The sequence below is a fragment of the Podarcis gaigeae genome, assembly GCF_964106915.1.
Source record: "Podarcis gaigeae genome assembly, chromosome: 10".
In the NCBI taxonomy this organism is placed as follows: Eukaryota; Metazoa; Chordata; class Lepidosauria; order Squamata; family Lacertidae; genus Podarcis; species Podarcis gaigeae.
The window spans coordinates 29,683,046-29,710,731 of NC_139686.1; the positions used below are offsets into that span (position 1 = coordinate 29,683,046).

General features: G+C 46.0%; 1 protein-coding gene across 2 annotated transcripts; it reads right to left on the reverse strand.

Annotated features, from left to right (window-relative positions):
- Positions 1 to 1,923: 1,923 nt before the first annotated feature.
- NPTXR (neuronal pentraxin receptor) lies at positions 1,924 to 26,915 on the reverse strand (the record flags this gene model as incomplete). Of its 2 annotated transcripts, none has more annotated exons than XM_083701157.1 (5): positions 25,942 to 26,915; positions 5,146 to 5,359; positions 4,225 to 4,469; positions 3,011 to 3,190; positions 1,924 to 2,148 (listed from the first exon to the last, which is right to left on the reverse strand). In XM_083701157.1, exons 1-5 carry the CDS (start codon positions 26,569 to 26,571, stop codon positions 1,924 to 1,926), a joined length of 1,494 nt encoding a protein of 497 aa, XP_083557283.1. In that variant the 5' UTR covers positions 26,572 to 26,915. The 2 variants fall into 2 exon arrangements, with proteins under 2 accessions (XP_083557283.1, XP_083557282.1); XM_083701156.1 differs by having other exon boundaries at positions 5,146 to 5,362; positions 25,942 to 26,907.
- Positions 26,916 to 27,686: the final 771 nt, after the last annotated feature.

Consider the following 27,686-nt stretch of genomic DNA (forward strand, 5'->3'; position numbering starts at 1 on the left):
CTGGATCTAATTGAAACCTCTGCTCAACACAGAAAATTCTAAAGTAGAGCACACACAGCAAAAGGCCATCTAGCCTCTGCTCTCACAGCGAGGAGGAGTCTCTGCACCTCCAGTGGCATCAGCAGCTATAAATGTATGGGCTAAGATCAGGCAATAGAAGAAAAGACCCAGTGTGCACTAGGGAAATGTTGTGCTCTTCTGGCATCTGCACCTGTCTTTATGGTTCCTTTCTTGAGCAGGGACATTGGATTGTCAGGAAGTGATCCTGCTGTGACCTATTGGCTGTTCTTATTCTCATTTACCAGAAGGCTTATAACTGTTGGAAGCAATCTACAAGGGGTCAGCACAGTGGCGTAGCATGGGTTGTCAGCACCCGGGACAAGGCAAGTAATTTGCGCCCCCTAACCCGTGGATTTTAGCTGCGAGTGCGAGCGCGGCCCCCCCCCCCCAGATGGTGCGGCTGGTGCGGCCGGCCCCCCCTGCACCCCCCACGCTATGCCACTGGGTCAGCAGCAGGAGAGTCAACCTGCTCATATAATTTTGTGTTGCCTAATCCATTAAGGAGCTGTGTAGCATTAGAGCTCATTTGTGCATGCAAGTCCATTGTTTGATTATTATGGCCACGTTGACACTATACACTTAAAGGACTATGGTACCACTTTAAATAGTCATGCCGTCCTGCAAAAGAATTCTGGGAGCTGTAGTTTTGGGGAAGCCATGGATGTTTTAAATGTATGGTGTGCATGTGGCCTTCATCGCCAAATAATAGTGACTTGCCTGGGTGGAGCAGTCATCACAGATCAAAAAGACAGTGAGACTTCCCTATCATATCACACATCTCTTCCAACACCATGCTTTTGAATGGAAGCCATTCACATGATCAGCTGTGAGTCATCAAGTGATAACACCATCAAGTGACAAGAAATCAAGTAAAAGAACATGCATGTGCGAATCAGCCCTTAGAGGAAGGGAGGAGAGGGGAAGAGCAGCTCCCGTAGATAAAGCGTTAGGTAGGAAAGTCAGAATTTTCTGATTGCCACTTATGTGTTCCCTCTTTAAAAGCTTTAATAAAGTATAAAACAATGGATTCTTTTTTTAAAAAAAGAAAAAGCTGTTAAAAGAATTTGGAATCTTAAGTCCCATTAAAAATGAACAGAACTGTGCAAATCACACAGCATTTCAAATGGCTTTGTATCTGGGGTGGAATGTTGGATTATCGTAAGGAGAAGAGAACCCGAACCTAGAATTTAGGCCTTTGTTGAATTAAGGAATCTGTTGGCAAAGGGCTGCCTTACTAGTGAAGGCTAGAGATCAGAGGCCAGAAGGCAGAAAAGTCAGTGGAACTTCCTGGTGGTTGCATGCAAAGACTAAAGGAATATTGGCTTGTGTATTCCAAGACAATCAATGGCTTCTTATGGGCAAATACTGCCACTACCAAGCAAATTTTAAAGCCTTCTGCTTATCAGAGCCCCCTTATCAAATCAATGATGGCACCAGCAAAATGGGAAGGGGGAGAAATGTTGGCAATACCAGTTCCACCAACAGTTTCACATTCACAACATCAGCCCCTGGCCTTCATCACACTGTTGTTGGGATATGGCCTATCGCTCCTTCACACACACACACACACACACACACACACACACACGCCTTCTTTTTGGAGGGCCTTGCCACTCACTGTATGAATCAGAAAGAGTTTTACTGAAACAATGAAAAAACACAGTGTCACAATTTCAGAAGTTCAGGTTTCCCTGTCCCTTGCACACATGCACACACTCACACACGCAGCTCTCTCCCCAGACCAATTCAGACTCCAGGATGTTTTTGTATGGGGATAAAGATCTCCCGTGCTCCCTCATTCCTTAAGTAGAATGGAGGAAGGGGAAGTAGCTTTCATGCTCCTTTGGTAGGGACAAGGACCTCTCACGCCTTCATCCTCTCCTCACAGACGTCAAAGCTCCACTTGGCTGCCCCTCCATGGACCTCGACCAGTTTTTCATCCCAGTGGATGATGTTGCCTCGCAGGTGGGCCGTGCAGTTGGCTAAGCCCAAGATCTCTGCCGGGGTCAGGACATGATCCCACATGTTGAACTGAGAAATTTCACCAACGAAGGCCTGAGTGGCATCAAATCTTCCACCCAATGCATCCTGTAGCATCGTGTTGGAGAAAAGGACAGACAAATAAAGGGCAGGCAATAAGAAAGAGAAGAAAAATATATACGAGAAATTGAATATGAGGCCTTCCATGGGTTCTGCTGAACTATGGGCCCTGCCACACTGCCAGTCCTCTGCAAGTAACAATGTTGGGTCAATTGGTTTCCAAGGAGTTCAGGACCCTGTTTCATTCTCATCTTTCCTTAGCAGTATGGCACAGCAAACTATGGAATAGCTTTGTTCTCTTCCCACCCTTTGCAAGTTTCTGCATGTCCAGTTTTTGCATTAAAATGCAAATTTCCAAGTGCTTCCATGCAGCCGTTTATTGTGCAAGCAATAATGCAAGCTTTGCATCACATCTACACAGCATTATCTTCTGACACAGTATATTAGTTTCCTGTTTAATCCAGATTCGCCACTTCTGCCCAAAATCCCCCAAGTAAAAATCAAAACAAAAATGTAGAAATTGTACATCTGAAAATGGGGGCAGTGGTGGAATATAGGGTGCCATTTGGATGAGGGTGGCATCATGTGGGTGTTGCACAAAACTTGCATGTCAGAGCAGCATCAAGTTCACAATAAGCTGCCATGCAGACACATTCTTAGAATTTTAAGAAACTTCTGTGGGCATTTTTTTGGAACCACAACTCTATTAAATACACACTACAAATCCAAACCAGAATCCCTGTGTGGTTATGGGCTTCAAGGACAACACATGTGACATGTCCAAGAGACCAGCTGGGGATCTCTTATACCCGAGTTGTCAATTTTTTTTCCTTTGAGCCCAAAACTTGGGCAGGTCCTTGAATTATGTTTAAGTTAACTACTGCAAAGACAATACACGGATTAGACTCACCTGCTCCTGGCCCAAGATGATCACACCATGAGGTTTGACCGGATGCCAGGATGCCAGGTTATCACCGGCCCCTCGCTCCTCCCCATTTTGATATGCTGACCATATGCCATCCCGTGTGATCCAGGTCAGGCAGATGTGGTGCCACATCCCAGACTTTAGACTCATGGGCAGCTGAGCCACCTGAGAACAAAACAGAAAAGTGCCTTAAAATGAACAGTGCAAATAGGTTTTTTTGGGGGGGGGTCTCTCACAGATGCCTTTTAGCATCACCTTCCCCAAAGCTGACGAGGAGCACATTATGGTCCTCTCTTGTTGGCTGCAGAACAGGATTGGGTGACACATGTCTTTCTCCAAGCCCCTCTCTCTTAGGCCCTTTCCCAGTCCTGATCTATGCCATCCTTGAGTGCTCTTTCCTGAATGTGTCAACTGTGATGATTCCTCCTAGCTGGGTGGGTGGAGAGATGTGTAGGTATAAGTCTCTGATTTATACTGCTCAAAGGTAAAAGTCACATCCACTGCTCCACTCACTTTTGCCTCTAGCCCCACCCCCCAGGGGCAAGCAGCCCTCCAGCCTCCTGGCACCATGCCTGGAATTTGGAAGTAGTTTGAAACCAGCTCTCTTGACCCAATGGGATGCTTCAGCCTATGCTGGTCCATCATCTTCTCGGGTGACAGGGACCAGTGCAGCACCAGCATTGCTTGCAGCAACAACATGGTCACTGTCTCCTGTTCACTATGACCCTGTCTGGAAGGAAATGTACCTGCCACTGCCTCTCCCCACAATCTTGGCTGCACGTGCCAGGAGTCCTGTACCTGTGACTCTGAAAGTACTTACCAGGTGGAGTCTTTGGTTTGAACCCATTCCCTTCCACTTCATTTTAATGAGGCTGCTAAGAAGTGAGCAGGAAGGAGTCGTGTATATCCAGGTCTTCCCCCCCAGCCAGAACTCACCAGAACTCAGTTCTGGCACTTCTGAGGTGGGCACCATTGCCATTATAATAGAACAAGGGAGGTGGTGAGTTCTGGCACCTCTTTTTCTAGAAAAAACAGCACGGTATATATCTGTATCTCTCTAGATTCATTAATTACAGTTGGCTCTTGTTTTCCGAGCTAATGTCATTTTTCCTAATGGAGTGGAGCCTTTTCTCAACATAAGGAAGGTTAGTACGTGTGTCTTCCAGATGCCCATGACAAAGTCTTCCTTCCCTCCTTACCTTGTCATTGATTATCAGCTCCATGGGGTTATTTCCCCACTCCAGCAATACAAGCTCATTGGACTGTCCTGGTACCGAGTAGGAGAAAGGGGTGCCCACCCCTGCTGGGCCCTTAGATTTCAGCCACATGCAGACTGTGAAAGCATAAAGCTCAGGCAAGCTCTTCTTCATCCGCGCATACATATAGTTGTTTCGTACGGGGATGGTGACTTTGAACGCTTCCGGGTTGTTGAAGGCTGTAGTTTCTGGGTGCATAACAGAGAAATGGGGGGGGGGGAGTGTCAAGAAAGAGTACAGGGACAGCAGCTGAGAAGAACAAAAGACCACAGACTCCAGAAATTCAAGTCAGGCCTTGCCAATACTGCACAACAACACCACTGCAAAAATGGGTTCCAGTTGTTATTGAACTTGGGTCATCCAATGAACCTGACCATTCACTGACACATTGCGTAATGATTGGGTAAATGATTGGCAGCTTGGATGGCTCAATTTGATTTATTAGGCTTGCATATTGCTTTACCTGGACACAAAAGTCTGAAAGTGATTTACAATGATTGTATAAGATCCAATAAAATATAATTAGACAGATGAAACAATATGCAATATCAGCATTCCTTGCGTATATTTAACTCTTCCTGTGCTTATTTTAAAGGGGGTTCAGCAAGTTAAGTTTGCCAGTGGCTGCTGCTTAGTTATATTATGACGACTATATGAAACCTCCAAATTCAGAGGCAGAGTGCCATTGTGTAGTTTTTACCCCTGTGTAGATTTTGGGAAACTAATAGGCTAGTTTGTCATGCTTGTCATTCATAAATTCATGTGTCTGGAATGGATTCAGGAAATACATATCTAACAGGCAATCACATATATGTAGCAACTTTGGAGCCCTCAGATTTGGCGCTCTTCCTTGCCAGGACTAACCATGCTCAAGCTCAGTGACCCGGTTCTGGAGGGCATCCAGCTCCTTCTCTACATCTTGCTGTCGCAAGTCGTGGTTGTTGGGGACAGATGACCGGTCTTTCTCTAGAGCTAAAATCTTGGAGAGGATCTGCTCCTCCAGTTCTTCCATCTTGTTATGGATTGTCTCTTGGGCTGGCACAGGAGCAGAAGTAGCATTCATTCGGGCTGGAATATCCTGCTGTGCACAAAGGAAAGATATATGATATGTGGGAAACACTGTGTGTGTGTGTGTAATATCTCACACAAAAAGTATCCAGGCAAAACATGTTAACGCAGCAAGAAAAACAGGGCCATGTTCTCAGGGTGTTTCCAGGCTATTGCTGTTTTGGGGTGGGATTCTATCACATACAGTGGTACCTCGGGTTAAGAACTTTGCTTCAGGATGAGAACAGAAATCGTGCTCCGGCGGCATGGCAGCAGCAGGAGGCCTCATTAGCTAAAGTGGTGCTTCAGGTTAAGAACAGTTTCAGGTTAAGAACGGACCTCCAGAACGAGTTAAGTAGTTAACCCGAGGTACCACTGTACTGGTAAATTTAAATTGAACAGTTACTATTGATAGGGAATTCTTGTGCAACAAACCTTCTTTTCCCAAAGATCAGACTTTTTGTGATGAGGAAAGTGAAGGGGAAATGCTGCTTTGGTGCAATGTCATCTAACGTATCCTGCAAACGCACCAGAATGAATTACCAATGTCGTCTAACTTCCCTGCAAACAAATCAGGATGAATGCCCAATAATCAGGTTGTCTGGAAGTACCCTCAGAGGCCACACCATGCATTTAACACACATCCAGCACACATTTAAAACACATCGCTTCCCCACCCCCAAAGAATCATGGGAACTGTAGTTTGTTAAGGGTGCTGGGAATTGTAGGTCTGTGAGGGAGCAGCAACCACTCGCAAGATTCTTGGGGGAACTTGTGTGCTTTAAATGTGTGTTGAATGTGCTTTAAATAGATGGTTTGGGTCACTCAAACCAAGAACCTTTCTGTCTAGGCACTGATGCCCCTTGCGGTGAACCAGACAGGTCCAGCCTAGCCAAGTGTTTCTGAGACAGAAAACAGTCCCATCTATGAGAGAGAGAGACCCTGATTCAATCTCTGACACCCCCATCTAAATGGGTCACGTAATAGCAGGTGATGAGTGAGTCCTCTGCCTGAGGTTCCCATGAGCCACAGTCAGTCAGAGAAGGCAAACCTGATCTAGATGGGCTGCTGGTCTGGCTGTACAAAATAGCTTCATACAGCTTAGAGACTGGAGGAGGAAGAAGTTGTTGTTAAGGGTTTTATTTTTAGCCGCCTTGGAAGCTTTGATTTAGAGTAAAAGTCAGCAACCATCACTCGAAACTCAAACAAGCTCCGTATCTCTCCCTTGAAGAGTTTTCTTATACAACATGGAACATGTCTGTGTAATGACTCTTCCTTGTCTTTCCCCGGGATTCAATATGGAGAAATGAGTGAGTGGGACTCCGTTCTCTCAAAGGACACTTTTCTCGTAAAAAAGAAAGAAAGAAAGGAGCAGTCAGGCATGGAGAGAAACGGGATCACAGTTTTTCCCTAATGAGGATGAAGAAGTGTGCCTTTTTTCTGCCGCTTCGAGGCAACGCCTGTCATTTTGACATTACATAGTAGTTCTGTAATCCTCTTAGAGCTCTACGAACTGTGTGAGTCTGTGTGCTGAGAGGTCACAGCAGGTATTACACAGCTACGGCAGGGAGCAGCACCCACAACTGGAGGCCAGTCCTCCTTATTGTCTGCCCTGTCAGTCAGGGAACTGACATCGGAGCCAGAAGTGGAGGCAGGGCTCCCAAGCGATGCCGGAGAAGGGCCAAGCAGGGAGAGAGGGAACTCATCGGCTGGGGAAGGAAATCAGCGTAATACCAGGGATAAAGGGGGGTGGATGGGGGAATCGGAGAGGGGGCTCCAGGACTCTTCGCTGGAGACCAGCGGGGAGAGCACAGGTCCTCCGCTACCCACACCCACCCTGAGCAGAAGACTTCCGCGCAGGGAAAGTAGGCGTAGACTTGGCGTCAAAGAACTTCTTTGCTGGAAGAAGTTCAAGAAACGCCCACTGACGGATTCTGCTAGCGACTGAACAGCCACGAAGTGAAGGGCTGTCCAGCCAGGAAAGGTTTAACCAGGCTACCTAGCCAGGAGTGGCAGCAACTTTCGCACGAGCAACCCCATATAACCATTACACGCCCATGCCAACCTGCCAGGGCGCTTGCGCAAAGGGAATCCCAGGTTTTAAAGCTAAAGGTTTGTGTTCTGTCCACCAGTGGCAAGTGTGATGAATTCAATGCTGTTTCCATGCTGGGATTAGGTGCATCCTTTCAACACACCCAAACTCTATCAACCTTTAAGACAAACAGCCATGCCTTTGGGTAGAAATGACCACTGTACCATTTACACTATGGCAGTGGCGTACCACGCATTGCCAGCACCCGGGGCAAGGCAAGGATTGCACCCCTAACCTCATTGCGGGTATCGTGCAGGAGGCAACAGGCAGACTTCGCTCACTTGCACCCCTGAAATGGCACCTCCTGTTTCTCCAAAGACAGTCCTGGGTTGGCTGGCAGGGAAATTTGCCTGATCAGAAGGTCCTGCTTGCTTGAGAAAAGCACTGCTCTGGATCAAGTGTCATTTGTGGGAGAAAGAAAGCTTACATTTTCTGTGACTTGTAAAACCACATAGATCACTGCCCAGAAAACACCGAGCGGTATATAAACAGGTAAGCAAGCTGTGCTCAGAGAGCTTATCTGAGAGTATACACACACCATATATTTGAAGGCCATTTAAAGCTCATGACTTCCCCCAAAGGATCCTGGGAACTGTAGTTTGCTAAGGGTGCTGGGGGTTGTAGCCCTGTGGGGTGAACTACAGTTCCCAGAATTCTTTGGGGGAGGGAATCATGTGCTTTCAGTCTGGAGCTTGCCTTTCCTCCTGGGCTGTGCTTGGGGGTTTTGGTGGAAGAACGGAGTCGGGAGTCAGGAAGTTCCCGTGATCTAAGGAAGAGGAGAGAAGGGAGGCATGACTCAAGTAGTCATGCAAGGCAAGGAGAGAGCAAAAGAGAAGGGATGGAGAGAAGCAAGGGAGGAGAGGCAAGGGGGAAGGGGCCTTCTCTCCTCCCCATGACATTTCACAGGCCATTAGTCATTGCCTATTCCTCATTGTTGCCATCAGGACGAACCTTAGCCTTTTTGCCAGCCTGTGTGAGAGGAGAGACGTGAAAGCCAAAAGGTTTGGGGGAGATCTCCGTCTTTGAGGACTCCCTGTTGTGCTCATTTATTACAGCGAAAGCTCATCAAAGGAAACAGGCCTATTATTCCACCACATTTCTGCCCTTTGATGAGGTGCTCCTAGAGCCCTTGCCTCCTAATTACTGCTACGGCTGCTTATCTCATCATTATTTCAGGCTGTGTTCCCTCTTATGCCAAGTGAAAAAGCAAGCAGCCCCCCTGCCTGTAATTCCTCATAAGTTAATAGGGTACATCCATTGAAAACCGTGTTTTGTCTGTTATGGTGGTGGAGCTTTCTAAAGGGAACTCAGGTTGCAAAACTGAGGCTCCACAAAGGAGGCGGTGAGCCTGGAGGCAGAAAAGGTTTCAGCCCACTCTGAGTAAGTTGCTCACCTGAAATGTTCAGGGGTGCTGTAACTTCTGCCCCGCCCTGCAGACTTATTGTCAAGAGGATACCCACAAAACTATTGGGTTCCCCATCTCAGGGGAGAGGATATTCCCAAAACTATTGGGTTCCCCATCTCAGCATTATTTTACCGTGCTCCTTGGATGCTCGCCCTTTTGATTCTAGGAATCCAAAAATGTACACCTGAAGAAGAGGCTCCCTGGTGTGAAATGTGTATGTGAAAGACAAACTCATGCTCAGCTCTTGCACTCCCAAGTTGGCCTGAGATGAGGTCATTGCGCTAAAGGCCTCTAGATAATCACAGCTTAATTCATTACTTGGGGAGAGGCCATCTGAGAGTATGACCAGCTCAGGTGAGCTGAGCGGCAAGGAGGGGAAACGTGCTAGTTCAGAACCGGCCTGCGTTGTCAACTGTGCTTTACTTTCTCTGCCCTCGCCTCTCAATCCAGGTAACACAGTTTCCTCAGTTGCCTGTTTATCTTGCTTTTATGTAAGTGATCTGTGTCAGTTGCTTGCTGCTTGCTGCCTTCCAGATGCTTTTATGTCTGCCCTAGTTTCCCAGCTGAACTTTCTAAATACCTTTTGCAACTATGGATACTCGGGAAATGAATTGTTTCATTTCTATCCTGTCCTTCTCCCTTCCGTGGGCCCAAGGCAAGTTACACATTCAATGGAACACTCTATCCATTAAAACAATGCAAGAATCAGGAATGAAGCACCATAAAACCCTTTAGTGTAGCAAAATCAAAACCATCTCAGAGGGGAAGGAGCTCCACAACTGCAGTGCAGCTATGAAGAAGGTCCTATCCTTTGTAGCTACCAACCTAATTCCTAAAGAAGGCAGTATTGGTGTCCTACCAGGGCTGTTTTAGCAGAGGGCCTGAATAATCTACATGAACATGACTGTACTGCATGATGAGGATCTTGGCTGTAGATAGTTGAGCTCTATGTTGTGGTTCACCATAGGAGCTCACTGGAAGGGGAGGGGGAAGAAGAGGAAGAATAACTTTATTCATTTCACATCATTTATGCACCACTTGATTGTAAAAAACCCTCAGTGGTTTACAGAAGAAGAAGAAGAAGAAGAAGAAGAAGAAGAAGAAGAAGAAGAAGAAGAAGAAGAAGAAGAAGAGCTGGAGGACAGTGGTGGAAGGAGATTCTTAGTTGATGACTGTAACAGCTGTCAGCATCTATTGCTATACAATCACCCAGAGGCTTCTGAGTATGAGGATACTATCATTCATGAGCTCATGTGTGAACCAGGGCTGCAGCTTCCTGAGAGTCAGTCCTGTTGGACCGCTGTGTGTCTCCATTGTGATCACTGCTACGTGTGGAATGGAGACATATGTCTGACACATGAAGTAAAGATGTGCTCTGGAGACGCAGTTGCCCAAGGCTCATGTGCATTCTCAGTGACACGCTTCCCTGCCATATATGTGGCACAGAGACATGTGAACAAATGGGAGCTTGTTTTTCCTGTAAGATGGGAAGCAGCCCTCAACAAGTAAAAGAGAAATTATTTGGATTTGCTTGGCATCTGTTATGCTGCATGTAACATTTATAGGGCTGGTTATGTAAGTGTGCTGAGCAGTGGATGCTGCAAGCACATTGATTCATTTTTAGCCTCATCTCCACTTTAACTTTGGAAGTTCAGGGCAGTTTACATGGAGTTCCCAGGGAGATTCTCATCCTGGAAGATCCAGGATAGACCTATTTCACTTTGACAATGAAACAGCACCACATGTCCTCAGACCATGTTCCCAAATGTGGTTGAGACAGAGCATAAGAAGATAAGAGCCTGATACATCAGGCCAATGGTGCATCTAGCTTGGCATTCTGTTCTTACAGTGGCCCATACAAAACCCTCAAGCAGGACCTGGGCACAGGAGCGCTCTCCCCTCCTGTGTTTTCCAGCAACTGGTATTCAGAAGCCTTATTGCCCCTGGCTGTGGAGGGAGAGCATAGTCATAATGATCAGTAGCCTTGGTAGCCTTATCCTCCATAATTTTGTCTAATTCTCTTTTGGAGCCAGCCAAATTGGTGGACATCACTGCCTCCTGACAAAGCGAGGACCATGGTTTAACAATGTGCTGTGTGAAGAAGTACTTTGCTAATATATCTGTTAACATACCATTCTGTTTCCTTGGATGCCCGTGTTAAAAGTGTGTGTGATGTATGAAGTGGCCTTGAGACTCTGAGGAAGCTATAATCCTTGTTCACACATGAGCTTATCCATGACCTTTCCACATCGTCAGAAGGCACAGGGTGACTGCAACAGCTATCGATTTTGATAGGAGCTGTAACTGTTCATTCACCATGAGCCCCTTTCCAGACATTTTGCACTGCTTTCAGGGGTTACAGAGCTTAGCTCCAGAACTTATTTGCTTAGCCCTCTGAGCTATTCTACGTACCAGAGCTCAGTCTGGGAACATTTAAATTAATAATGAAGGACTAGAGCAATCCTGCAGGGAGTGCACACAAGTTCATTGCTCTGACACTACACTGCTCAGCACACAAATAGACCACTCCTGAGCAGGTATTTGTGAGCCAGCTCTCAGCTCTAGCTGTTAAACTCCTGCATCGCAGGGGGCTGAATTAGAAGACCCTTGGGGTCCCTTCGAACTCTACAATTCTATGATTTTAAGCAACGCAATGTGGAGGGGGACCCAATTTCCTACTGAATTGGGTTCCTGTCCTGGGTCTTTGTTTTGCCTTGTTTGACCCTGAATGAATAAAGACAAACTTGCAAGCTTTTTATTCAGCAAGAGTTGGGTGCCATTAGATGATCTTTCCACTCACTCCAACTCTATCTTACTAAGATGAAGAGCTGCATTGTTCCTGGACCCATGGAAACTGGCTGAATTCCCCCCTCCAGTTCTCTAAAATCAAGGAACGCTTCAGGTAACACTTTTGTGATTAATCATATCAAGGTTTTCAAAAGTGATGTGGGAACCAAACCATCGCCTCTGTAGGGAAAATAAGGCATCGAATGTACTGTGGAGAACAAAAGGGCTTGGATGGTGCCCTTTCCAAAAAGAGAGAATTAACAGGAAAACGCTTCATCAGGAAACGAGAGGAGGGCAATTGTGCTCCTTTATCCCCGTGCCTCTGTGGGGAGCAAAGAAGAAGAAGAAGCTTCAATTGCAATTATGACTACTGAATCATCGGTATTAACAAGAGATATGTGAGGTCATTGGCTCTCTCCTGCCTGGTTCGAACCCTGGTTTGGTTTCTTTGGTGAGCGGCACTGTTCTAGTTTTAATTCACTCAACGCCCAAGACTCATGCTGTGTCCCCGAGAGGCTGTTCCTCATTGTATTAAATTAGCTGGCCACTGGGGAGATGCTTCCGGGTCTCCACACACACCTTCGCTCTGCTTTGCTTTTGCCCCCATTACATCTGGGCTTTTTCCCTGCAGGATATGAGATGCACAGAATGTGGCCTGTTCAAATGCCATCCAGGTAGAGAATAGAGAGATCCACAAAGAAAAGAGACAGTTGGGAGAACTGAGCAGTGACAGGGACAGATGAAGAGGAAGGATAAAAAAAGTCATTATCCCTGCCCTCCCTTTGGGAATGGCAAAGGGAGACATGATTCCTGATAAGAGCTCATGTTTGCAGATGGTTCAATTGTGTTGCCTGCTGGTGGCCTGGACCTTTTTTTTGTTTTGCTATTGATGCTGCCAAGCGACTGGAAAGGTTTTCTGATCCATGGAGTCTGGCTGGTTTTGACAAAGGGTGCAGAGATACTGTCTGCTGCACCCTTTGATTGTTCCAGTTCTGGATTTAAATGCCATGTCCCTGTTTTTCATGTATGACTCCATCTGTTAATAGAAAAAAGGGTTTTTCGCTTTTGTTACTCTTGTTAGCGTCAAGGCAATCTGTCCTACATCGAATAATGAAAGGCTTCTTTACCTCCACCCCATCTCATTCTGTTTTCTGTCTCTGTAATCTCTCTTTTCCCTTTCTCATTTCTGTCATTGCCCTTACTAAATGAATTTCTTGCTCCTATACAGTTCATTTTTCTTCCTTCTGCTCTCCAGTACCCCAATTTCCTATCATTATTAAGGAATTACAGTCCTGGCTCTTACACTGCCAAGGAGATGAACAAGATTTGTGCCTACATATTCCAAGTATTCGTGTTATGCCACCAAAGATTACTTCTCCCTTCTATCTATCAACTTTCCTGAGAGCTGAATCAATTTGGGCAGGTCTAAGCACTGCCCTTTAATGGCACCCAAAACATGCCATTGGAGACTGATGTTTCAAGTCTACATTGTGGTTTTACACCCTCCCAGCTCTGCCCCAGTGCCAGCAAACATAGAACAACAAATGCTTTAGAACGAAAGAATGATCTATAAATTTAGATTACAGTATATTAATTTGCTCCAGTGAGCTTATGGCTAGTGACCAAAGGCCCAGAATCAACTGGCAAATTGTGGAAAGTTGTAAATAGTAATGAAAGCTAACGATATAAAAATGCTTATATCGTTAGCATTTTTAGGCTACTATGAGCACTAAACAAAGGAAATATATGAAGATATTATAAACGAAAAATGAAATACAAGAAAACAATTATCCTTCTAAACACCCTCCCTACGTCCTGTTAACTGAAAAGCAATAGGAAAGTTTCATTCTCTTATAAAGACATTATAAAACAATGTAGGAAAAGTTACTTAAGATATTAAAGTAAGAGACAATGGGCTTCATGGAATAATGAGTCAAAGGTCCATATCTACCAGACTTGGTGTGGTGAGGTCAACCTGTTTCCACTGGAAGATTCTTGAGCAAAAATAATCCATGAGGATTAGGTAAAATAAAAATAAAAAAGGAGAACCCTAAGAAAAATCTAGGCTCTATGAGATCTATCCTGACAGTACAAGTCCCCTCTTAGCACAGAAAAGTTTCCCAAAGAAATGCAAAAAGCACAGATCTACTCTCTATCTCCCAAGCTAGCACACCTTCAGGGAAGGTGCCGTTGTGGGAATAAAGATTAACCATGTAGGCTAAAAATTGTAAGACAACATTTAGAGAGAGAAAAGTGTCCTCCCCACTCTCCAATAAAATGCTCCAGTTCTTAAGGCGCCGAGGGCCTTCTGGCGGTTCCCTCATTACGAGAAGTAAGGTTACAGGGAACGAGACAGAGGGCCTTATCGGTAGTGGCGCCCACCCTGTGGAACACCCTCCCTTCAGATGTGAAGGAAATAAGTAGCTATCCTATCTTTAAAAGACATCTGAAGGCAGCCCTGTTCAGGGAAATTTTTAACATTTAACGCTGTATTGTTTTTAATACTTGATTGGGAGCCGCCCAGAGTGACGGCCAGATGGGCGGGGTATAAATAATAAATTATTATTATGTTATTATATTATTTCTCTAATATAAAATTCTTTCACATCAAACATTTTCCCACATTCTGATAGATTCTCCTTGACTTCTACCAAAATTCTGTGTCTTCTTTGTTTCTCATCCTTTCGTTGCAACTTGCCTTTCTTATCAAATCTAAGCCATAAAGTCTTGGAAGAAGACCTAAGAAGATGCTAATATTGTACTGTACTTTCTTAAACTAGCAGCCCAAAACAAAGGCTTCTGTCTCTAAATAGGGATGAAAATACTGATTAAAATAAAAATAAGCATCTAATGTAGCAAATACAGAGTATAAAGGCAAACACTTGGACAATTATCAGACAACAAGGGAAAACATCACTCACCACAACCTTAGAGAGCCCATATCTTATATCTCCATGTTTCAGCTCATAACAGCTGCTTTCCAGTTTAATCAGAGACACAGGCAATGCTTAAAATCTGAACAAGAAGTATGTTGCATCAAAAGGTACCCCAAAATATAAGTGTATCAAGGTAATAAGATTGCTATTTCCCAATTAAACAGACATTCTGTGTTGTTCCAGCAGAGGCTTCAATGTGTCACAGAGATAAATTATTTCATTTTTCTTAATTTTATTTGAAACAGGGAATAACCAAAATTCAGCTGTCAAGGAGCCCTTTTGGTGCTGCTACCAGAGAACTGTAAACCATTCAGTCACCCATCTTCAAAGGAAGAGATACAGCTCATGGCTATGTTTATCTCACAGTCTGTACGGTTGGGGAAAGGCTCTTGCGGCCTTCAGGCTTCATAAAACCAAACTTTGGTTCATACACTATGAGTATCTGCTCTTTCTATATAGCAATCAAGAAAAGAAGCCTGAACAGGAGCTTATTAACATACCTTGCCTAAACCCTGCTTATTCATTTGCCAAAATGGCTTCCTCTTATTACTCATTAGTTTAATATGCAGGCGCTTTGCATAAAGTTTCCCAATTACACATAACAAACTAATTGGGCAGTAATTTGCTGGGTAAGCTTCAGAGCCTTTCTGTCTGTATAATAAAATCAGAAGGATGTTGTCAGGCTGCAGTTTACATGGCTGCTGATAGGCAGCTGCACAAATGGCAGCAGGATGACAGAGCAGGAGGTAGGTGACCTAGAGTCAGAAATCATCTTGCTCCTCTACTGCTTTTCTTCTAACAGTGATGCTGTTGTTTTGGTCTCTGACAGCAGGATCAGAGGCCAAGGAGGGTGGGAGTGGCAATAGAGTAAGACAAGGTGCAGTTTAGGCGAGCTGGAAGGGTGGGTTTGGCAAGGTGTAAAAGGAAGGAAGGGGGTTTGGTGAGGTGTAAAGGGAAGGAGGATGGAGTTGGCCAAGTATAAAGAGAGTGGAGATTGTTACAGAAAGAGTAGGTGATAGGGTTGGCTAGTGAAATAAGTAAGAGCAGCAGCCTCTAGTTTTAAACATGTGGACAATTACTGCAGTGATCCAAGCCTCAGCACTCGTCCTATTAAATCAGTACAGTGGTGCCTTGGGTTACATACGCTTCAGGTTACAGACGCTTCAGGTTACAGACTCCACTAACCCAGAAATAGTACCTTGGGTTAAGAACTTTGCTTCAGGATGAGAGCAGAAATCGTGCTCTGGTGGTGCAGTGGCACCAGGAGGCCTCATTCGCTAAAGTGGTGCTTTAGATTAAGAACAGTTTCAGGTTAAGAACGGACCTCCGGAATGAATTAAGCACTCAACCCAAGGTACCACTGTATATGTAAATACAGCTACCAGCAGAAGAGACCACAGGGTAACATTAAATTCCAAAAATTATGGTGGTATTGAATCTATTCTCAGTGCTTTTCTATTTCTTAACTGGCAGTCAACTAATTACTCCCCTTTGTGAAGCTTGTTTCACCTTTTTCAGATGGACATGGAAGTGTACCACTTTCTACAAAGAGAGATGCTCTTATTATGAGTTGAGCCAAATTGGCAGGTAACAATGTACACCGGGCAGCTCCCATTGCATTTCCAGCAGAGAGATTATTAGTAAATCTCAGCATTCTGGGCAAATGGGAACTGACTGTGTGATTTTGCAAATTCAGACATAACAATTGCCCAGGGATTGAGCAATGTTTGGAGGCTGAATTCCCCAAGCAAAGCTGGAAAGCTTTTTGCACCTTGATGAGGATGGTACATGTCAGATATTCCACCCTCAGCTGAGTCTGCTCTGTAAATCACCAGGGAATTTTGAGCTCTCCAGATCTCATGGCCTAAAGCCTTTTTCTCTCCTATGCCCAATTATCTTATTGAAACCAATGTGGGTTGGGTGGTATTTATCAGAGAATATTTACGGGGGGAGGAGGAAAATGTTCAGAATGCATATTTTTAAAAGCTGTTGGGTGATCTCATAATTTCCCATCTGCTGAAGCGAGGGCGGGGTGTGGGGATTTGTGTATGATTCTTGGCTGCCAAACCATCAGAAAGATTGAAAGATGCCAGGTAATATTAATCATGTGAAATGTCAACGTCTGGAGTGGGGGGAAAGCGGGGAGGGGGGGAGAGAGAGAGAGAAAAGCACTCTCTGCTTTTGCAATATGTGAGTCTACTTAGGTAAAGGGTAAAGGGACCCCTGACCATTAGATCCAGTCGTGACCGACTCTGGAGTTGTGGCGCTCATCTCGCTTTATTGGCCGAGGGAGCCGGCATACAGCTTCCGGGTCATGTGGCCAGCATGACTAAGCCACTTCTGGTGAACCAGAGCAGCACACAGAAACGCTGTTTACCTTCCCGCTGGAGTGGTACCTATTTATCTGCTTGCACTTTGATGTACTTTCAAACTGCTAGGTTGGCAGGAGCAGGGACCGAGCAACAGGAGCTCACCCCGTCGTGGGGATTCGAACTGCCGACCTTCTGATTGGCAAGTCCTAGGCTCTTTGGTTTAACCCACAGCGCCACCCACGTCCCTTGTGTGAGTCTACTTAGATGGGATTAATTTCATTCATTGTCAGTTGCACACATTTATCTAAGGAGATCAAAAGCCGTCAGTTATTAAAGCATCAGAAAATCCAGTGTCTGAGACTTTCACCAGCTAAGGTAAAAGAAGACTGCTTCACAAGCTCATGCCCAACTTGTTAGAAGCTTTATTGGTTTGTTATGGATCATTTGGGGACTTATGAGATGCATCCTGTCCCCATCTTTGCAGAGGTTCCCCTGGTAGCTGAAATAGTAATAGAATCACAGAAATGTAGAGTTGGAAAGAGCCCAAAGGACCATCTAGTCTAACCCCCACTATGCAGGAATCACAGCTAAACAATCCCTGACAGATAGCCAGCCAGCCAACCTCTCTTTAAAAACCTCCAATGAAGGAGAGTCCATCACCTTCCAAGGGAGTCTGTTCTACTGTTGAACAGCTCTTACCATCAGGAAGTTCTTTCTAATGATTAGTTAGAATCCCCATTCTTGTAATTTGAGCCCATTGGTTTGGGCCCTGCCCCCTGCAGCAGCAGCAGAAAACCAGCTTGCTCCTCCTACATGTGACAGCTCTTCAGATATTTGAAGACGGCTTTCATATCACCTCTCATATTCTTCTCTTCTCCACACTAAACACATCCAACTCCCTCAACTGTTCCTCAGTCACACAATGTGCTGGAGTTTCGGAAGCTTAACAGAGCTTGCAAAGTGTGGGATGTGATAAGAATATGTGATAATTAAGAACATGATGCCCCTGGGTAAATCTCAGCTTAGCCACAAACTCATTAGGCGGTTTTAGGAAAGCCACCATCTCTTCACCTCAGTCATATTATGGGAATAATAATGGTGACTTATGCTGACAGTTTGGTCTAAAGATTACGGATAATAAGTAATACTGCCAAGTCTTACAGGGTTGTTCTACAGCAGGGTTTAGGTGCCTGTGGCCATGCAGATTTTGTTGGGCTCCAGTTCCTATCAGCCAAAGGGTCAAAGGCAATGGGAGTTAAAGTGAGCAACTTCTGCAGAGCCACAGGTCTCTCTCATCCCACCCCATTCTAAAAATTAGTGTCAGGGCCGGCCCAGTCATTAGATGGGGTGAGGCCACTGCCTCAGGTGGCAGAAACCCCCAAGGTGGCCCTCCCATGGATGCCCCACTTGCCCTGCTGTCTCCAACAGGGGGGGAGAAGCGTTGCCTGTTTTGGCGCCAATTTCAGTGGAGATTTTGCTGATTTTGGCTGAGATCTCACTGAAATCGCCTGAAATCTTACAACGTGCACAATATCTCTCCCAAAATTGATGCTGCTTCTCCTCCAGCAGTGGAGACGGCAAGGCAGGCGGTGAAGGCAGTGGTGGCAGGGCAGATGATGTAGGCAGCAGCAACAGGGGCAGCAGGGCAGGACAGCACTTCCTGTTTTGCCTGAAGCATTGAAATGGAACATGCCACTCCAGCACCAAGCTCTGCCCAGAGGTCAGAACTGCAAAACTGTGTACAGACATGCACAAGTCCCCCCAGATTTCAGTGAAGGTCCCGGGCCCCCTCCAAGTTCTGTGGCATCCCCACGCACACACCGCAGGCTGTCTGCACGACACATCAACATGCCCCATGATGTGCATGAGTAATGTCAGCACACTGCAGGGCATGCTGCCATCATGTGTGCACACTACAAGGCGTGCACACACAGTGTAGTGGTGTCATGTGGCCCCGGGCCCCCTCAGTCATGGGGGCAAGATGGACATGAAATCTAATGGACTGCATCTACACACATTAAGCAGTTGGTCCCTTACCTTTCTCGCCCTGACCTGGCCACAGTGATCCATACGACGGTCACCTCCAGGCTTGATTATTGTAACTCACTCTATGCAGGGCTGCCCTTGAAGCTGACCCAGAAACTCCAGCGGTTGCAGAATGCCGCGGCGAGGCTCCTTACAGGGCCCTTGCCACAGGATCACATTCATCCAGTGCTTTACCAATTGCACTGGCTCCCGGTGGAGTACAGGGTCAGGTTTAAGGTGCCAGTTTTGACCTTTAAAGCCCTATGTGGCCTAGGACCCACGTACCTATGGGACCGCCTCTCCTGGTATGCCCTGCAGAGGACCTTAAGGTCCACAAATGACAACATTTTGAAGGTCCTAAGTGGCATGGGGGTTAGATTGGTCTCAACTAGGGCCAGGACCTTTTCAGTACTGGCCCCAACTTGCTGGAATGCTCTGTCACAAGAGACTAGGGCCCTGCGGGACTTGACATCTTTCTGCAGGGCCTGCAAGACAGAGCTGTTCAGTCTGACCCTTATGTTTCCCTCCCCTTATGGTTTTGATCTATGGGCTACTTTTAAAATGAGGCTACATTTCCCCCCTGTTATGTTTTTACTGTAATTTTACTGGTGTTAGCCACCCTGAGCCTGGCTCTGGCCAGGGCAGGTGGGTTTTAATTTATTATTATTATTATTATTATTATTATTATTATTATTATTATTATTACATTTGTTGTGAGACATAGGTAGCCTTCTGTCTAGAATTGAGCTTTGAGAGGATGTCCCCCCCACCCCATTATTTGAGGAGAAGTCAGATTGGCTGGCCCCTCCACATTGGTGTTCTATTGCAGGTGTATTCTGCATTAGTGATTGATTTATTCTGCTTTAGCTTGCTTTGTGATGCTACCATATTATTGATGTCTGGAGTGCTACCATGATGTCCCCAGTGCTACCATATTATTGATGTCTGGAGAGGTTCTAAGCACTACAAAACTGGGACTGAAACATACCAGAACATTTGTGGTATGTTATGGGATCTCAACATTTGTGGTATGTTATATGGATGCGGGTGGCGCTGTGGGTAAAACCTCAGTGCCTAGGACTTGCCAATCGCATGGTCGGCGGTTCGAATCCCCGCGGTGGGGTGTGCTCCCGTTGCTCGGTCCCAGTGCCTGCCAACCTAGCAGTTCGAAAGCACCCCCGGGTGCAAGTAGATAAATAGGGACCGCTTACTAGCGGGAAGGTAAATGGTGTTTCCGTGTGCTGCGCTGGCTCGCCAGAGCAGCTTCGTCACGCTGGCCACGTGACCCGGAAGTGTCTGCGGACAGCGCTAGCTCCCGGCCTATAGAGTGAGATGAGCGCACAACCCTAGAGTCTGTCAAGACTGGCCCGTACGGGCAGGGGTACCTTTACCTTTACCTTTATGGGATCTCAGGAGGACATTGCAGAGTATGCATTGAATGGAAATGGTCTGGTATGACCAGCCCAAATCTTTTGCAGGCACAAGCTGTATTGAAAGCAGGATCACGTGCGACTGCTGCGATAGCCTCATAAGCACAAATCATGAATGAGCAAGAAAAAGGATATGGGGGGGGGGGTGCAAGTCACTGGAGATAAAAGAGATGGGAGCTTTTAACAAATAAAGCAACAAGCACAATTTTAATTAGATAATCATACGAGGCACTTGGAAAGAACCCCACCCAAAAATGCATAGCTTGCCAGTGGCTCCTGACTCCCCAAAGCTCACTCAGCTTTCACCCTGGAGGGTGGCAAGAGCTCATTTCACTTATGTTCCTAAATACGGGTTGTATCTGGTTGTAATCATGCTCAGAATAGACCCGCTGAAATTAATGGACATGAATAAGGTAGCTCCATTGATTTCAATGGGTCTACTTTGAGGAGGACTTAGCTGGATACAACCCTGTGTCTGTAGGAAGCCCAGGACCACACTGGATGCAAACTTTTGTTGAAACGTGCACCAAATGGACTCTTTACTTGCCCACTGTCACCCTAGTATCAACCTAATCAGAAATAAGATGCTAATCTCTAAGAAGAAACCATCAGAAATTAGTCATGGTTAATGGGATTTCAGATAGTCTCAATTAAGGCTGCAAGCAGGGAGCCAACTGGGTGAAAAATGAGGCCAGAAAAGAAAGAAAGGCTAGTGAGCAAATTAAACTCAGTATGATTTGTTTGGAAGAAAATGTGGTTAGGATTGTGCTGCATGTTCTGTTTTACAGCTTTCGGTGGGATAACTAATCAAAGTAATGGTTGCTTGTTTCTTTTCTCCCCTACCCTGAGAAGTGGTCTCAGAAGCTGCAGTCAAGAGTAAAATGGGGAGGAGGGACTGGTTAACCCATTCACTATTTGTCTGCTCAAAAGCCATCCACAAGCAGCTTTCCCTCTGGTGGGTAACAAAACTTGGGGTTCCCAGTTTGGAACAGGCAGTTTTAAGCAGGCAAGTGGCGGGTGTGTGTGTGTGGAGAATTAAGTGTCTCCTCTTTCTGCTGCTCTTCCACTCCTGATGCCAGCCTCCAAACCAGCTTTTCACTAAAAAGAAAGGTACACACAACTGCCTGTATACCATGGTTTAGCCCATCACATCTAATTTGAGCTGGATTGTGACCTCAGGTGAGTCCTTAAGGAGTTTAGTCATTACTACCATAAACCACATTGATCTGGGATTATGATCTGGGTCATAAAAACCTGAGCACTTCAGTGTGAATTAAGATCCAAAATCTTTAATAGGTATTTGATAAATCTTCCCCAAATCCTGTTAATGTCTCACAGTCATAACACAACACATAGATTATAGTAATAATCTGATTTGAAATCCCTTCTCAAATTTCTGCAGAATCAATGGGTGCTCTCTAATGTATGTCAGCATGCAGATAAAAAGTCTGTGGGGAAATCCAGTGCAAGTTTAGTAGTGTTAATTCCATTTGATTTCAGCGGGAGATAATCAATCATGTATTCAATTCCCCTTAAAAAACTTAAACGTGTTTAAATTTGGCTCTATGGGTCTGTTATTAAGAGGCTGTTTTAAATTAAATCAAACTAGTGTTTCACTTACTTGAATTTTGTTTTTTTCTGAATTCTTCAATAAAAGAACCCTTCTCAGTATCTCATGAGGAAACTCAGAGCAAAATTTCTAAAATAGCACAATGCCTGCCCAAGCTGCTCTGCCTGTGGTTGAATGGGTCAGGCGTTGTTCATTGCTTTCCCCCTGAAATATTAGTTGGGTGGGAATGGCAATAACCTGCCTTGCCAGCTTGCAAAGATCCTGGAATCTTAGAATTGGAAGGTGCCAAAGGATCATGCCCTGAGGCAGAACCATCCACCTATCAGGCACCCGTTTAGACTGCAATCCTGTAAAGAAATTTAATAAATGATGATGATAAGTTACCTAGGAGTAAGCTCTATTGAAACCAGTGGGACTTTCTTCTAAATAAACATGCATAGAATCACCCTATATCAGGAGGGGAGAAATAGATTCCTCAGCACCTCCACCATGATTGGCATGGGCATGGGCATTCTGCACAATGTGTGCCTGTCAGATTTCTTCTAGACACTCTGCAGACAAATCAATCACATGAACCACCAGGGCTTTCCACCATTAAGGGATCTTGTATGAGAGTGCTGTCTGAAAGGAATGAACTATCAGTGCTGCCTCTTAGTGATTGCCATGGACATATTTTAACTGTTTCACTGTCAAAAACGCAGCTCTACAAGACAGCCTATCACACTTGGATCTGAAAGACTGGGGCTCTGAAAGGACTGTTGTAAAAGTGAATGGCAGAAATTTGTATGCTTGAGTTCAACAGTTTTACATGCTATAGGCATGGTCATTAATAGCAAACAAGCATGGCTTTATCTTGAACTATGAATATACCCATCCATATAGCCCAGCTCACAAACTGGCCAGGTGGAATCCAAGAGAGAAGTGCATTGCTTAATGCACCCTGACTGGGACTTACGTGAGCCATGGGTTCAAATCATCTAGAGAACAACTGTCTCTGGAAAGGCATGAAAGTCAGCATCTGATGAGCTTCTTAGAGGAGAGAGTGTTCCATAAACTGGGTGTGAGGATCAAGAAGGTTCTCTCTCCAGTAGTTAACTGCCTTATCTCCAATGGTGGTGGTTAGGGTGGGGCACTGAGAAGAGGGCTTTTAAAGATTAATATGAATGTCTGGGCAGGCTATGACTTTACGCAATGACTATGTACTGTACCGGACATGGGTGATGCTGTGGATTAAACCACAGAGCCTAGGACTTGCTGATCAGAACGTTGGCGGTTCGAATCCCTGTGATGCGGTGAGCTCCCATTGCTCGGTCCCTGCTCCTGCCAACCTAGCAGTTCGAAAGCATGTTAAAGTGCAAGTAGATAAATAGGTACCGCTCCAGCAGGAAGGTAAACAGCGTTTCTGTGTGCTGCTCTGGTTCGCCAGAAGCGGCTTAGTCATGCTGGCCACATGACCCGGAAGCTGTTCGCCGGCTCCCTCGGCCAATAAAGCGAGATGAGCGCCGCAACCCCATGACTGGACCTAATGGTCAGGGATCCCTTTACCTATGTACTGTACCAGATCTCACAAATTCTAAAAGGAATTCAGCCTGGAAGTTCAACCAGTGTATAATTACTGTACTAACCATCCAACCTTTGCTTTTTTAAAACAACAACAACAACCTCCCTGATTTATAACGGAAAGCAGGGATACAAACAGTGTCTTGCTAACTTCTGCCAGGATCCAGGACCACAGGAGGCTCTGAACCAGAGATTCAGTCTGGGCACAGCATTAAAGTCTGGCCAAAGGAGAAAACTGCAAGGCTGGTTGCAGATGTACATAAAAATACAGCAGTGAACCTACTGTAGAAGCGCACACATACAGTTTTCTGTTGGTATACATGCAGCCCCACAAATGTAAACTGTGAAAGCAATAAAAGCATGTGTTTGCCAATATCCTTGACATGAATTCACTCATCAGGAAGGTGGGATTGGCTTCCACTCCTTTGGGAGTGTGCACTCAGTGGCAAATAATATAAGGTGCAAATTGCACCTCTCTGATTAGGAACCCTGATCTCAGCATCATCTAGTCAAAGCACATCCACAGAGCATGGGAGTTCAAAGCTCTTTCCTCCCTCTCCCTTTCTCACGCAGCCGTAAAGCAGAAAACATCTCTCTAGGGAAACATCAGCAGTAGCTCTTTGTGTGAGGTTTGCTCTCATCCATCTGTAATCAGGCAGGAGGCAGAAATCTGGGGCAAGGATTCCAAGATGAGTAATAAGAGAATCCTGGTGGTGTGGGGAGAGAGGTGGGGGGAAGGCCCTAGGGCCAATATCTTGAATGTACAGGGGTGTGAAATAATATCTAGCTTCATCAAACAACTTTCGAGATATTGTGATTTTTAAAAACCAAAGACAAAATGACCTAGTGGCAGAGCCACCAAGCATTTTACACTGGCCTACTAGTAATACCATGTGCAGTGTAGGAGTTGATACTGGAGTAGAACTATGTCTTTGACTTTAATAGAGTTCTTAACAGGAACAGAAGAAAATAATAAATGAATCCATTTCCAAGAATTTATGTTGTTGCCTTTATTAATCTGAGTAACTGTTGGGTATACGGATATCAAGCAATGCGGCATGAAAATAATAAAATTAATGTTTTAAGCAATTAATAACACAGAGACAGGAGTATGCTCGTGGGGAATTAAAGCAATAATTAGTTCAAAGCAAAACTGAATAGGATTTGGATCCCCTAATGCAGTATCAAATTTCATAAACTTCTACTATCAGGTGCTCTAATATGTAACATGCCCCCAGGTTTTTCGTAATATATAGTATTTCAACAGAAGAGAAGAAAACTCTGTCTCCTGAGAATTAATTAAAATGTGACTAGAAAGGAAATGTGCTCTGATGATAGGGACAGAATGGCTGTGGGGTGTGCGATGATAATCTGACCCAAGCATGTGTCTATTTGGTTTTTTGTTTTATCTCAGTATATCTGTTTGTTCATCTGCTTGTATGCACATTTCTGCACATAGCCTATTTCTTTAACAGGTAATGTTTTTGAGCCATCAAAGAGATTGCTTACAGAGAGTACTAGAATGCAACTCACATGTATGTGCTCAGTGCAACAGCCAAGTACAGTGGTGCCTCAGGTTAACAACTTAATTTTTTTCTGGAGGGCCATTCTTAACCTGAAACTGTACTTAACCTGAGGTACCACTTTAGCTAATGGGGCCTCCTGCTGCCGCCACACAATTTGTTCTCATCCTGAAGCAAAGTTCTTAACCCGAGATACTATTTCTGGGTTAGGTCTGTAACCTGAAGCATCTGTAACCCGAGGTACCACTGTATTCATCATCCCCTCATCATTCATACACACACACACACACACACACACACACAGTCACCCTCCACCCAAGTCCCAAACCTAGACACACACATCTTACCCAGTTAAGGCCAAGTGATTTACCAGAATATACCACAGCTACAATTAAATTACATGAATTATTAAAATGCAATTTAAAAACAACAACCTTATGGGCAGAAGCAGAGGGGAACATGTCTGTTCACAAACTAATAGCCTATCCTTACCGGAGAAAGATTGCTCCCATCCACAATTTAGGCAATGGTCTTGCGGGGGGAGGTAATTAAAAATATTGGCAATGTGTGTGTGACACACACACACACACACACACAGAGAGGCCATGAACAAGGAGATGCAGTAGTAATAATGGAGAGAAACCTGCCTGGGACTGAGGGTATCTTCTCTGCAGTATTTACCCTGAAGTTAATTTATTATAGCAAGATGAAGTTGCCATCTGTCTTCTTGCTATGCTGGAAGTGGAGCTTCAGTTACTTCCTAGCAGATCTTGGTTTACCTCTTGTGAGTCTCCCCTAACCACTGCTTATGAGTAGGCTTTTAAGTGCCTGATAATATAACTCCTGCTTACAGCAAAGGAGGTAAAGGTAACGTGTGCATAAGGCAGAGGGGAAGCGAAAGGATGGGATAGTAAAGGAGAGGGAGAACCTAAAAGGAACCGGCTTACGAAGGGCGGTGCATTTTCATGTTTACCTCTATCTTGTCGATCCTGTCTTTCAGAGTCCTGACAGCCTCCTCGAGCTCCTGAATCATGGCCGGCGAGTCCCAGGGCAGGTCACCCATGGTGTCTTGCCTGGGGACGCCCCAGACGGAGGGGCTATCCTGGAAACTAAGTTCAAGGCCGTTCTCGCAGCGGCTCAGCTTGGTGGTCAGCTCCCGGATGGTCTCCTGGTCAATGAGGATCTGGTCTTTCTGCTGCTGCGCCGTCAGCCGCAGCTGCTCGGCCGTGCTCTGGAGGAAGAGCAGCTCTTCGCTGGCGGCGGCCGCCCCGGGGCTGTCCCCCTGCGGGCTCCCCTCCGACGGGCACTCGACGGTCAGCGGGGTGCACAGGAAGCGGCTGAAGAGCTGCTGGTGCTGCTGCGGCCGGGCGCTGGCCAGCAGGTCCAGCAGCGCGTCGTGGGGCCCCGCCGAGAAGCCCCCGTAGGGGCTCTCTCCAGCACCATGGAGAGCGCCCAGCGTTTTGTCTACCGAGCCCGAGGCGGGCAGCAGGGCCGCGGCCGCGGCGTTGGAGCCATTGTCAGCACCTTGGAGAGCTCCTTTGCCGCCGGCCGCAGGGTAGACGCTCGCGATGATGCAAATGATTGCACCAAGGAAAGCCAGCATCCCTGCGGCCAGGAGCACCACCAGAAACTTCAGGGTGGCAGCTTCGAGGGCGACCCCAGCCAAGAGAAAGCGGCACCCCGAGGGGGAGAGCCGGGGGTGGGAGAGAGAAAAGGGGCGGGAGGGGAAAGCGGCACGAGGTGGGGGAGAGAGGAGCCGGGGAGCTGGAGAGAGAGAGAGAGAGACAGAGGACGGGCTGCTGGAGAATCCCCGGCTTCCTTCTGCCACCTGAACCAAGGCTGTTGATTATATCTTGATTGGAGAGCGCGAGCGGGGACGTCATCGACTCTTCCTCTCCGGGCCCCTCCGGCGGCTGCATCGTAACCCTTTCGGCGCCGGGAGGAGCGGAGGAAGGGCGCTGTTGGTGCTGCCTCGAAGAATCACCAGTTCTCTCTCGCTCTCTTTGTCACACACACGCACGCACACGATCCAGCAGGCATGTTTTTTACACTGGGGCGGGGAATGGAGGGAAATAGCAATCGCCCTGGGAGCACTTCTTCTTTTGGGAAAGGGGTATGAAACCGCGGTGCCCGGATTGTTTCCCGTCGGATTGAGATGTAAAGAGAGCAGCGTAATGACGATCGAGAGCTGGCAGTGAAAGGGCGAGGAGGAAACATGAGAAAGTCACGTTTCCTAGTTGCTCTTTGCCCCTAGCCCTTCTCCAGCGAGAAAGGCTTGGTCCGTATGTGACCCTTTTAGCACTAGCCATACTTTCTGGTTAAGCGAGGCAGAGGTTAGGTTGGAGGGTCTATAATATAATACTATAGGGACTGAGGGGGCTTTCAGTGCTCCGGTAAAGAGGCCAATCCCAGATTGATTGATTTCTATTTTTGCTAAAGGACCAACAAAATCACATCGGAGCTCCTTAACGATTCTTGAGTGAATATCAGCTTGAATAACCCCTGTGGCAGATTCCTTTTTGTCAATTGCATGTCTGTCACCTCTGAGTGAAATAGCTCTTCAGATGCAGTACCGGGGGAAATGCTTCAAGTGTGGATCTTTCTCCATCTCATGCAATTAAGAATGAGTCAAGGAGTTCTCTCACACTTTCCCTTTTGTTTGTGGTGCTTCTTTTCCACACCTTTGCCATCTAATAGTCCTTCTACCTCTCTGGCTGG